This window comes from Zonotrichia leucophrys, chromosome 2 (genome assembly GCF_028769735.1).
Source record: "Zonotrichia leucophrys gambelii isolate GWCS_2022_RI chromosome 2, RI_Zleu_2.0, whole genome shotgun sequence".
Lineage (NCBI taxonomy): Eukaryota > Metazoa > Chordata > Aves > Passeriformes > Passerellidae > Zonotrichia > Zonotrichia leucophrys.
In genome coordinates, this window is record NC_088171.1 from 54,647,659 (window position 1) to 54,661,528 (window position 13,870).

The 13,870-nt window shown below is 36.5% G+C and overlaps 1 protein-coding gene across 5 annotated transcripts in view; it reads right to left on the reverse strand.

The window, feature by feature from the left end:
* CDK13 (cyclin dependent kinase 13) overlaps positions 1–13,870 on the reverse strand; it is a 46,663-nt gene that overhangs the window by 13,599 nt on the left and 19,194 nt on the right. For all 5 annotated transcript variants that reach the window (XM_064705039.1, XM_064705036.1, XM_064705038.1 and 2 more), the window contains exons 6-9: positions 6,561–6,750; positions 4,012–4,068; positions 1,199–1,300; positions 1,004–1,081 (exon numbers count right to left, since the gene is read on the reverse strand). In XM_064705039.1, coding sequence (XP_064561109.1) covers positions 1,004–1,081; positions 1,199–1,300; positions 4,012–4,068; positions 6,561–6,750 — 427 coding nt within the window. The remainder of the gene's footprint in view (positions 1–1,003; positions 1,082–1,198; positions 1,301–4,011; positions 4,069–6,560; positions 6,751–13,870) is intronic.

Consider the following 13,870-nt stretch of genomic DNA (forward strand, 5'->3'; position numbering starts at 1 on the left):
AGGACATCACAAAGTTTTAGTTTTGTACTAGAGGTAAAACACAAAGGAAAACCTTGAATTACTAATTCTCATGTGCTTCAATGCCATCTAGTGCTCAAAACCAAAAATTCCCAAACTCATGAGTTTAATTCTTCTTATGCCAAAACCGACCACTGATCTGCTCTGCACCAGCTAAAGCCTTCATTTTTTCAGGCCAGCTAATAACACATTACACAGAAGCATGCTACTGTTCAATCTGTTTTGAAAAACATGTCAGTATATAACTCTGTAATATTTTTTAGTAAGTTAATTTGACCATTTACTGTTCACTTTCTGTAAGTTCTGTGGGACTCACCCCCTTTTCCCCTTATTTCTAGGAAGACCACCTCTCCTCATTTATAATGTCAATTATGATATCAGAGTCAAGAGCAGATTTTGCTTGCTGAATAAAGGGAAAGAAAAAGATGTTCTGGTTCCACTAAATTAAATACTTATCATTCTATGATTTATTGAGGACAAGGAAAGAAACAGAATTTTTATGTCCACCAAATGTCTGGCAGTTTTTAAAGGAACAGAAATATTCCCACAAAAGTGTTTAAGCTAAGGTGTGTACATGGTAGGCTTGAAACTGGCCAGCAGCGTGCCAAAAACCTGTTCCTCCCAAACCCCACTTGTCATTATTGTCCACATCCTCATTCTGATTTGCTGCAAGCAAGTTGAAACATAGTCTTAAAAATTACAGACATTTTGATTACTCTCTCTTTACAATTTCAGCAATAGGCAACTCCAGCTACTCTACAAAATCCCATCTTACTGGTCAATAGTACATTGCTAAGAACACAGAACACTCACAAAAAATCCTTCATGTCTGTGCCAAAGTCACTTGTGTTAAATGCCCCTCAAAACATCTCACTCGGGGCAGTAACTGACCACTTGCAAGTATTTGCAGAGCATTATCTCAGAACACTAAGAAAAGAAACCTGCCAGTTTATGAGGCATCTATGTAGCAGGGCTTGCTAGTTACCTTATGAGTTCCAGTTGAGCAAGTTCTTGATTTGCTTGAAATATTGGCTTTTTTGTAAAAAGTTCACCCAGGATACAGCTGTAAAACAGTTTTGCAAAATTCCATCATTACGGCTTTCAGGACAGAATGACAGAAACTTAAAAATTTATTTCTGGCTTGTTTTTATCCTTGCTAGGCTTCTATCCAAACTCTTACCCACAGCTCCAGACATCAATAGCTGGTGTGTATCTTTCTTCCCCAAGGAGAAGTTCAGGAGGCCGATACCATAATGTAATAACTTTGTTGGTATATGGTCGGCTGTTGGAAGGAGGAAAAAGAGAGAATTATCATTTCAGTACGATCACACTTCTAAAATAATGATACCTTAAGGACTTTACTTCTGTGATGCTGTTAAAGAACAGTACAACCTTCTTAGTCCAGCAAAGCTGTAACTGCACAAAAGAAACACAACTACCCAATGAAGGCTACAAACAGTCAGGTTGAAGATATAAATAATAATCACACAGCCACGTTGATGCTATGTGAATAGTGTATCTCCATTATTATTCAGAAAGCAACACTGTATATTTATTACATTTATTACAAACTAGTAATTTCAGGAGCAGGACTCACTTAGACAAAATCAGTAACGTTCATGCACCTATTGGCTATTACCAAACTAAATATAGGACCTCTACAAGCACTTTAAAAAGAAGGAAAAAAATCACTTTTCCCTCTTTAAGTATGAACAAAAGAGATAAAAGCCTTTTTTCTGGAACTGCATCATCCCAATTCTGACTCCAAAGCCTGGAATGCTTCTAGTATCTTCCTATATTTCACAACATCTTTAATTCTTCACAGCTCTAACCAGAAATTTTGGTCACTGTGAATAATCCTTTCCGTCCTCCCACTAAAGCAAAGATTTCTACTAATGCAGACACATTTTTTTTTGTGCACAGGCTGAACTACAGCATCAACAGTTCAAAATAGAAAGCAGAAAAGATGTTTGATGTTGGTTTTGTTTCAACCAGGGTGCTTTAAAAGTGATTCCAGAATTCTTTCAGTTTTCTTCAGTTTTTCACTAGCTGAAACTTTTTTTCAGTTACCAACACGAGGTAATTCCAAACAGAAAGAGTAACAATAAGTATGAACAACCACAGAATGAAGCCTAACAAGCTCTTATAGCATTCTCAGCAGTACAGGTATCACTTCTGTAAAATCATCCGAGTCCTTCTTTCATTAAGATACATAACTCCAATTCCTTTTTAAAAGGCAGCACATTTTTGGAAACAATTCCATCATTTATCATATTTATCTCTGAAGCAAACATTCCCTATGAAATGTTTACATGGTAGGTACTATCTCTACAGATACATTGCTCATATGTATTAGTATATGGTGGTTTTTATTTGAACACTTGTCTTGTCATGCAATCTGTCATACCTCCTACTCCAAACACGTTAAATCTACCAGAACAACATTTAAAGGAGCCCAACCACAACAACCAAATAGGAATGTACCTAAATTTTTACTTCCTCCCCATTATGCCCCTACTAAGTTCTGTACCCTTTCAAACAGTATTAAATGCTAAACAACAGTAAACCAAATGCAAAGTACATGAATTAAAAACAGCAGCTACTATACACTTGTTGATATACATCAATTATATCTGTTACTGCAGGTCAGAAGGAAAACAAATGACAAAAGAATTGCCAAAAATCTACTGAGATTCTAATTATTCTCCTATGTTCAATGGGCAATTCTAATAGCTAGCTTAATTAAATCTTAATCTTGATGTCATTTATGCATAATAGCATAATAATGTTGCTGTTTCATGTACAGCAAAATGGGTTATTGACATTATAAGGACACTGGACCATTAACCCTTAATGAACAGTGAATTTAGAAAGAAAATTTAAATTAATTAAAAAACAGACATTAAAAAGACCCAAGCAAAACATAGTAAACCAGAGGAAAAAACCCCATTAGCCAAGTTTGATGCATGTTAAAACAAGAAGGTAGGATAACATGCTTTTATTATTAAGTACATCCAAACAAAAAAATAATTAGCTAGCAGATGTTTAATATTATTTCATTTTGCTATTACATTCAACCGTTTTCAGAACTGTACTTAAGCATATTTTCCTGAAAGAAGAGTTCTGACACAATAGCTCAGTGAAACTAATGCTAACACATTTATCAAGAACATAAGAGCTGTGCAGAAAACAATAAACCCATAAAGCTAATGTTATGGATATTATTACTCAAATTAGACATGCAGAAATCAAAGTAAGGTCAGGTATCCAAACATCTCTATATCTAATCACCTCATGGACATATTACTGTAGTGAACATTCAGCCTGGATTTTGAAAAGTCAGTTCCACATGACAAATGCTACATTACAAGGTAAATACTGAAGTTCCTAATCATAAAAAACTGTGCACCTGTTTCCTGGAGTATGAGCATAGTGAAGCCAAGAACAACAGAAGCACAAGTCACAAGAACTTTCAGAATAACTTTTATTTAAACTTGTATCTCTGTTTCCAGCAGATTCAACAGCACTGACTGCCTAAAGAATACAATGAACCTCTTGAAATGTAAAGGTAAATCTTACACAAAAGTAATGCTTAGTAATGCTTATTGAATAGGAGCTGTATGATACTTTGTGCCAGCCAAAAAAACCCAAAACATTTACCTAAATAACATCTTTGGTATACCAACAGAAGAAATATACCTCAGGTTCACAGGACCAGAAACTTAGGAGTGTAAGTTAATTTCCAATCAATATATGGCCAGTCTCTACCATTATTTATCCAGAACACCTGGAAAAGCAATACACCCGCACAAAGAGACTTTTGTGCTTTTATGCTGTATAAGACAACATGTATTTCTTTCACTTTCCTAAGCAATTACTTGTATTACAGTACAGTAACATTTCCTCTAAACAAAACATTCTTCTGTCCTTCGTAATAGTTAAGCAAAAAGACTAAACTTCTGAATGCTTTTTCACAGTGTAATTGTATCTTACCTTTCTTCTGAGTTGTACAGCCGAGCAAGCCCAAAATCAGCGAGCTTTATCTGCCCTCTGGTGGAAAAAGCAAAGAATTATTTAGTGGTTAATCCTTTTAAGCTTTCTTCCCCCAAAATCTGGTAAAGTTTAAGACTGAAACAGCAGTGATCTTCACCAAACCACATTAATGAAGAGGCAATGCTCTGCTATCTCTGCATCTCTTCATTAAACAGTATGCTAACTCACTGAATAGGAAAGACAAGTGAGCAAAATTGGGTATGCTTATCAAATGGCATTTACATTATAGGATGATAGTAAAAATTTACGTCTATACCATAAAATATTCCAGTCAGTAACTCTGCAGGAAAAAACTGAGGGAAGAAACTGCTGTTTTCTCAGGCCTTATTGCTAGCATGAGCACTTGTACAACAAACAATTATCAGCAGTCATACTTCCTTCTAGGAAGCCATCAAAGTCCTGTTCTGTGCTTGTACATTTTAAATACAGCCTTTATATCAGGGTGACTGACCAGATAAGGGCTTCTATTTTTATCAGCAACCAACTTGCTGAATAACATAACCCCTAACCCATTCCTGAGGTATTCCACATATGAGGGGAAGACTAGAAGATACAGAGCTCCTGCCTGCCTGTTCCAACAGCTAAAAGGCACTGCTCTATGACCACAAACTCCCACTACTTGTAACGTCTGGATGATTCAAACAGAAAGCTATCTGCAAGCTTCTCTAAATGAATGCTGCATTGTTATATGTGGTTTTTCTTTTCTGTACTGATAAACTTTAATAACTCCCATCACTTTCAAATACATGCCATTTAATCAAATTATGGCAAGATTTGCTGCTAGTATGATAATTTTGTGGTAACAGCATGTACATGACTGTTTTGTGATGATACCATATACAGGTTATAGTTTCCATCCACTTTCCTCCTCAGACCTTCAGACCTTTAACTTCTTGGAAAACACCCGTAAACAAAGAAACGTTCCCCTTTTACTTGCTTATTTCTGAGAATGTATTTGTAGAAGATTATTTGTATTTGCTCAAATATTCGTTGAAGTTGCCTATGTAAAAGATACATAATCCACATGTTTGGACTCAGGCTGTAACTAGTAACAGGATTTTTGAAACACTGGCTTAAAAAATCATTCAGATCTACTACCATGTTTTTCTGCTGCTGGTGGAAAAACCTAAGGATGCTCAGACACTGTTCTGGGGGGGAAAACCCAACTCTAAAACCTGGATTGGAGAGCACAGTAAAATAACAAGTTCCTCCTCTACCATAAGGCACTCTTCTCCACTTTCAGGTTACACCCAGCTTCTGAGTTCCCAAAGGTGCACGCAGAAACACTAATGGAGATCAGCAGATAATAGGATTAAGTGTGTGGGCATAGTGAGTAATGGGGAGGAACGTGTACATCTGTTTAAGAATCTGTATCATAACCTGCAGTAGGATACAGATTTGAAAGCAGTCAAGTGTTAGTTGACTGCTAAGGGAAAAAGGAGGAAGAAATAGCAAATTTAATTTGGAGAAAGCTGGGAGAAAACTAGGCCTATCAAAATAGACCCTTGATCAAATTTGCCCAGTATTTCATCTCCAACAGCAGCAGTAGATTTTTAGGAAGAACATGTGAACCCATTCCCTTTGGGGCTCATCTTCATCGTACTTAATCACTACCCACAATCATTATGTTAAGGATGCTAAAACAGGGATCCCTGTCCAGCCCCATCAGCATGTGTTAATGATCTTTTCCTTGAATGTATCTCATCTTTTTTGGAGAATCCTGATACTACCCACAAAACTTCCTGTGACAACAAATCCCAGAAGCTGACTACCTACTCTTTTTTCTTATCTATACCCTTTTTTGCTGCTATAAACCTTGCTCTTATGCTGCTCCCTGGATTTAGTACTCCAGGTTATGACGCACAACAGTTGGTAATGAAGTCATCCATTATTCTCACACTAGCTTTTTATTTGTTACTGCTGCTGCACACTGAAAACACCGCACTTACTAATATGATTTGTAATTACCATGTGTTAAAGTAGTAATAAACAAATTATTCTCCCCATTTGATGATAGCAATAACTGCAAGTTAAGGCATGTCTGAACATGCCTAATCAAATACTCTTTTAAAGCACTATCCTGACTGATGGGCTGGTTCTTCATGAAAGTTCTGAGGTCCTCGTCAAGGATCGCAGGCCACACTGATCTTGAAATGAGATGGCAGAAAGAATACATTTCAAACACTTACATCCTACAATTCTGTATTAATATATTTAAACTCAGATAATTTTCCCTCCATACTCTGACTCAGCAGGATTAAAATTGAATATTTTTTAACACAGATTAAGTTCAACACACAGCTGCAAGTTCCCATGTTAAGCAGGCACATTACTGAATTAGTATTTTGCAACTGATTTTAAAGAAACAAGGCAACTTGGAAAATAAGTTTTGCTAAAGACTCCAATCAGGTGAACTGCAAAGACTGAAATAACGATATAAAGATGTTAACATACAATTTTTGTTACATACTTTTAAGTAATAACCATACCTATTATTTAGTAGAATATTTGAACATTTGATATCTCTGTGCAAAAAGTTCTTCTTGTGGCAATAGGCCAAGCCCTCCATCAGCTGTCTCATAAAAGATTTAATATGATTTTCATTAAAATGAACCAAACCAGATTCCAGCAGTCCCATCAAGTCATGGTCCATATATTCAAATACCAGGTAAAATGCACCTACAAAAAGAAAGGAAAAGAGTAGGAGAAACATACAGAAAAACTGATTTAACAGCAGTCCAAATAATTGCTGTTGCCTGCTTTTTGAAAACAGAAGCATTTTTCATGCAACTACTTAAGATTTTCTGCAGTATTTATAGCTGTATCTTATGTCCAATGAAATATAGTACTTTAAAAAATTTTAATAAATTGCTGTTCGATATAAACGGTTATACTAGTCAAACATTTGTGAAAAGAAAAATAATGTTACCACATGGTGCTTTAGTCTAGATAAACATGTGCTCTCCCTACAGCTCTCAATCTCCATCCATTTTATTTCAAGAAAAAATTAACTGTGTTAATATTACCTATGAAAAGTTTGGAGAGGAAATCTAGAAACAAAATATGTACAAGCATTATTGTGCATTATTGTTCATCTGTCATGACTCAGTGATGAAATTTTTTAAAGATTTCCATGCAACTGGGTCAGAAATAAGCTGGCCCTTCTCAAACTAGAAATATCTATAAGACAGGATAAAATGAGAAAGCAGAACTAACCTACTAGTAACAACAGCTCTGCAAAGACAGACTTCATATTTTAAGTTGCCGCATGCATATATTCAACACAAGAGAATCTGGTCTTATCTCACATTGGCCTGCATAATTCTATCACTAAAGCCATTAAAGCCAAGGCTCTTTGATATGTACAAGCACTCTTCAAGAGGAAAAGTGTTGAGTGACTCAGAATTAGCAATAGCCATTCTCCAATACTACCTTTCCTTGCACAATCTACTTTTAGTACTTAATTCTTTCCCTTCTTCACCCTGGGACACACAGAACAGTGCAGCCCCTGCAGAGTGAAGTAAGCAATGCAGAAACCAGATTCAAGGGGGTCTGTCTACCTTGCACTTCCAAAACCTCCTTAAATAAATCTTCCACTACAAGCAGTTTCTATCCAACAAGAACTCATTACATATTGTTGTTCCTAAAAAAGTTAAACTCAGAAACTAGCGAAAGTCTTGGAGCAATAATGAGAATTCAGCTTGATAGAAGCAGTACACATACACAGCCACATTCTAATGAACTGACTCCTTTTCTTGTTTACTAGCTGAAAAGGGAAAAAAGAATTCAGGAAGAAGATTACTCATATGCTAAGAGTTAAACTTGCAACAATGATTAGCATATATCAGCTAAAGCACAGGCCATTGCATACCTCATTGGTTTTGACTTAGGTCTTTTTGTCCTGTTGCACATTATACAGAGAAAGAAAAAAATACTCATTATAAAATACCCCTGCAGAGGGGGTGAAACAGGAGGTGAATCAAGCAGGTGCAACACAATCCCAACTCACTTCACAAGGAGAGAGGGAAGTATTAAAGTCTATAAAAGCATAGAAAGTCTGCTGTGTTACTAGTGCACAACTGAGTTCACCAATCCAGTTCACCAGTTTAACATGGAAAAGCACAGAGGCTCCTAATCTTGGTATTTTCAAATTAGATAGCTGGCAATCTGCTGTTAGATCTACTTCAGTGATAACTGAAGTATAAGCCGTGACATATTTTTAAATGCCTCAAAACAAAACATCTGATATTAGTACTGCAGTATAAGAAAAACCTAGATATGCCCCTTCAGAGGATGTCAGCTCAACAAAACTGAATGAACACCAGAGAATCTTGGTACCTTCTTGCTCTGGAGTACAAGGGAAAGTTAACTCTGCCCTGGCAGCTGGCTGCATGTGTGTCTATGACAAGGAGAAAGATTGACTCTAGAACTGTTTAGTGAGACCAGCTGAACAGAGACCTCTTGTTTATATGCAAAGCAGGATCCATGCCTTGAGCAACTTCCTGCTCTGTCACTAACTCCCAGGACCTTTTCACTGCTATTTATGCACTATAACCAGCAATCACAACTGGTACCTTCATGCAAGAAGGACAATAGAGAAGATTCATAAACAAAGTAGAGTAGTACCTGGGAGGCGACACCTCATTATTTACATTCTCTGCAATTCGTATTAGAAAACATACACTAAAACAGGATAAATGCTACATATTCCTTCTTATGAGATCAAGAGCAAATGTAGAGATTCATTACACTTGTGCATTCTTGCCTATTTCCTAACTACATGTTACTAAAATTTGTTTTAAAAATAAAAACTGGTAAAATCTTCATTTAGTGTAAGAAAATATGAAAATTAGTCTATTAACCTTGGCAATCTTACCATTCAAGCCTGATTTTCAGTATTATTCAAGCTATCACGCAAACTGAAGTAGGACTCCTGGTAATTTATTCCTAGACAAACACGGTGACCTTTTCTGACAGACCTGTAGCTTCTGCCAACAAAATCCTTCCATTATTTCACCCGGTAATTTCAAATTTTCATCGTTTTTCATCACACTGGGGGATTTGATCCTCCATAAAAGGGAAAGAAGCTAGTCTTTCAGGAAGAAGGAAACAGTCATGGAAGACACCACAAATGAACTATGCACAGGCAGAAGTCTGCTTACTACAGCTTAGTCCGCCTGCAAGTTCACAGCATCCTTCAGTTCTATCAAAACAAATGCCACACAAATATCCATTTCTCAAAAAAGGAAATCACAGCAGAAAAAAATAATAGTTACTTCTTTTATGAGGGCAAAACATTTGTAACTTGGAGGTTACATTTTAAAATGATGGTTTGCTTGAGGCTAGCTTTGCCCAGTTCTCATTTTGGGAAGCAGCGCCATAAAAACACCTAAAACACTCTCACAGTAAAGTGCATGCAATTCAAATGAGCTCAGAATTACTTACTTGACTTTAAAGCTCCTCATCTTACTGCTCTTGTGTTAAAGACCTGCACTTCCCACCTGTGGGGTGGGAGAAAGCCTAGTCCATTTCCACACGCTGCAACAAAGCACTAACAGAAGGGTTGTGTCCTGGGTGGCCCATTTCTTTCACTAACACCATGAAGCTCATCTACTCTCCCTCATCTATTGAGATGATCAGAAACCTAATGTTACTACATGTTGACAGAGCAGCAGTTCTGTCAGCACCCCTACTTCTGAATATGGGATAAGAGAGTGCAGTTGAATCTATTAAGGAGGTACACAATAAATACAGAAGATACACATGGATGAAAATAATCTTCACCTTACTCCTTTTGATTGCCCTTGGAAAAATAAAATGCACCTTTCTGACCATTTTGTCAGTTAAGACTGATGGGGTTCAGCAAGTGAGATACCAATTTAGACTAATTAAATGGTGAACGCATCTCCTCCTCTTGGTCATGTGTTTCAGTTCATGGAGATCTAACAAAAGCAGTTTCCTAACACAAAATAAGATCGGGTATAATGCAGTAAAGGTTTGCATACAAGAAAGCTAACTCAACAAAACATGGCACTAATGACCTGCAAAAAACAGTGGATTTTCTGAGAGGCCAAAAAATACTAACAAAACATGCTTTGCGTTTTTGTGACACAGGCAGGCTCTGGATTTCTTTGGAGCGTCTTCAAATCACACAGATCCAACAAAACAGGACACCTTTGTTCCCAAAGATACAAGTACTTTGGACTGGGAGGGGAGGGTGGTGGGGCAGGGGAGAATGACCCAAAAGCCCCCATAGATTATGGCTTTTAAACAAGCTTTTTCCAAACATAATTCAGAGAAAAGGTGTTCAGTGTTTCTCAAAATATCTGACTGTATAGAGATCTGAGGACCCAGGAGACCAGAAAGGCCTTATTACATGCAAATTTAAATTCGATTCCAGTATAAATGCATTACAATAGTATCTTGAAATACAGAAATGCTTTAAAGAAACTCCAGTATCCCTGCCTAGTTCAATGCATAGTGCGTACAATGCTGAGCTGTGAAACATGTTTTCAACATTTGTTCTGTACTCCATTTTCAAAATGAAACTCCAGCAGATTTTAATATTGTTACAAAGCCTCCTCCAGCTTCTTCTATGCAATACATAGATTATTCTTACTGTTAACTGACTAAATATAATATGATTACATTTACTATTTTATTTCCTTAGCATTTCTGTTGAAATCTAGTACTCATGATATATTATTCCAAGAGTTTTAAGCAGGATTTTATCAACCACAACCTGAAAACTAAAGAAGAAATTGCCCACCAACTCCTTAAAGTTCCTTACACTTAAATTCCTTAAAGTTCCTTCAAGAGACAATTGTCTTTTTGTTCAACTTAAGTTTTATTAATCTATTTTCTGATTGCCAGAACAACAAATATAGCCATAGCTGTTGAATCAATCCCTTAAGACTTCAGAAAACATTGCTGCTATACTACTTTTTACATTTTCACCCAATATTAAGTTTCTATTTAATGACAGTGTTATTCTTCCCTTTCAAGTTCAACTGCATTTTCCTCTTGCAGAAACTCCACATATGTTCTGAAACATTTGTGGTTTGTATCCAAGAACATACAGAAGCTCTGGGAGTAAATACTCTCCTTGTTTTATCACGTAATACAGGGAAATAAGGAAAAAACTCCAAACAACTAATACAAAACCAAAAACTTCAAGCAGACAAACAAAAATCTTTGATTAAAAATTTGAAATTTTTCTCCTTTTGAAATGAAACAAGTTAAAAAGTCACACAATTAGGTCTGCGCTTATTCCAGACCAAAGCCCAGCACAGGACACACAAATAGGAAGCACCACTCAAGCAGTCACACTATTCCTGACAACTTAGCTCTAGCATGAGAACTATTTAGGGTAAGTTTCTATCAGCTATTTTGGGAGCAGCAAGGCAAGCTGCAGAGCATTAGAGGTTTCTGAAATTCACACCTCTGCTTTTACTCAACTTCCTAGGAAACACAGACAAAACCAGCTACCATGTAACATTGAGTACATGACTGATGTCACAGACTCCTTCCAAACCACAAGATTTCAGAATAAGTACTACTTGACAGCTGTGAGAAAGTAACCTGTCAGTCATATTACAACTTACTGTAGAGTCAGTGTCCTCCTGTACTACAGTACTGTCAATACAAATACCAATTTCATGCCCAAAAAGTTTGCTGATTTGTACTGCAAATCAATTCAAAATTTAATATAAAGTAAACCTAGATCTTAAAATTACAGAAACACACACAAACAGGCAAATGACACACACACCAAAAAAATAAAACACCAGAAAAAAACCCTTAAGCTACAATGTTAACCAGATCTTTTATTATTGGTCTCCATGCCAAGTTTTACATCCTTCCTCAGATTAGCAAAAACCCCTATCCCAGTCAAAAGGAGGAAGGTATGTCAGGCAGTACACTTACTGTGTTTACATTCACAGCAACGAAAGCTAATTCAGGCATTTTCCATTTGGTTAGTAAAAAGAGATCATGTCAATCCCATAGCTAGACTGTTGAGCACTTGCAAAGATCTGCCAGCTGTTAGAGGCAACTGAGAACTGAAGAAGCATCTCAAAGTAAAAAGACATACACCAAAGTCATATAAATTATACACACATAAAGCAAAAATACCAAAACTAACAACAGCTCAAATTTAGAAAGCATTTTTTCAATAATTCATTTTATAACTGATAAGGTGGCTCAACACACAAAAGACTGAATACAACCTCAGAGTCACAAGCTCCCATCATTAAGTTTGGGTGCTCACCTATCTGCCTCCGAATGATAGGTAGGTGACAAAGGCCTACACAAGTAACACATAAAATGAATACACCTTGTGGCCACACCTAACATATGTTTTATCTATCAGGATTGTGCCTGAGAATCAAGATGTTACATTACTAACCAGTAATCAGTAACGCTGCTCTCCAACTTCATCATCAAGCACATCTCACATATAACGAAGATTGCAAAGTGAACAACTTCTGATCCTCAGCAGACAGACCCATGTATCACCCACTCTGCTTTGTATTTATATAAACAATGTATACAAACAATTATGCTGCCTAAGGGGCTGACTGCCACTGATGGAGGGAAATGCACTTAGAAAATTTGTAACACACTGCTCCAATGTGTTACACTTCTTTTGCCAACAGTTAGTAGAGAAAGAATAAACCCAAAACTATCTATCAAAGCTGTTCATGTCTTTAAATTTATAGTCCAAGCTGGCCAAGATACAACACAGATATAATTTCTTCCATTTCCTTTGTTGAAAATATTGAGACAGGCTTTCATATGGGGAACAAGTAATCCTCTCTCTTCCAGACTTTTGACTGTGCCATTTAAAAACATGTAAGGCAGCTCAAAATATCAGGAAAAAGTTGTACAAGCCAAGCTATTTCTGGCGTGCAGTGCAACATTAGTATCTTAAAAAGTATCCTTAAATCAAGGACTGCAAAGTGGGCCCCAACACTTACATTATTGTCAGAAAACTGAAGGTACTGTATATTAAACTACTGAGATCCAACCAAAAAAAACACCCTACATTGCCTTAAGGGAAAAAGCAGATGAGCATTATGTCAGGCTATGATACACAGCCTTAGAAACAAAATTAACTTCACTCATAATAACTAGAAAAACATGGGATAGCAAAAATGTTCTTATTCCCTACACTTCTAAGTGCGCTATCAGCCGGGTTTTCCAAGTCATATTTTAAAGCTGTGGTAAACACATATTATACACTAAGCATAAGCATGTTCATCATATAGGCACAACACCCTGCTTTTACTCTAACCTCTGTCTCTTGTAAGATATCACTACCACTTTTCTAATGGTTCCTTGTTAAGCAGCCTACTTTTGTATTTGCAACACTTTACTGTGAAAATGACCAAACTTCCTCCCACTTGCATTCATTCTCTGCACAGACTACGATTTGGCCACAACTCAGCTATAAATCCCTATCTCACAATGAACTACTCATTAGAGAAATACAGAATACAGTGCCTGAAAAAAAACCCACAACTTCCTTACTTTCACAGAGAAGTTTTAACAGCAGTCTCATTATCCTGCTAACGTTTTCAAGAAGCTATCAGAACTTATTCAGCTATCAAAAATTAATTCTATTCTAGCAGAACAGAATTCTTCTCCAGAGAAACCCCTGCCCTTGTAAATTTTCAGAAAATGTAATATGCTGTTAAAAAAGAACAAGAAATTAAATCAGAAGTAATATCAAAAGCACAAACACAGACTTGGACCAAAAAAAACCCATTTGAAATTTACTATTCAATTCTAAACACAA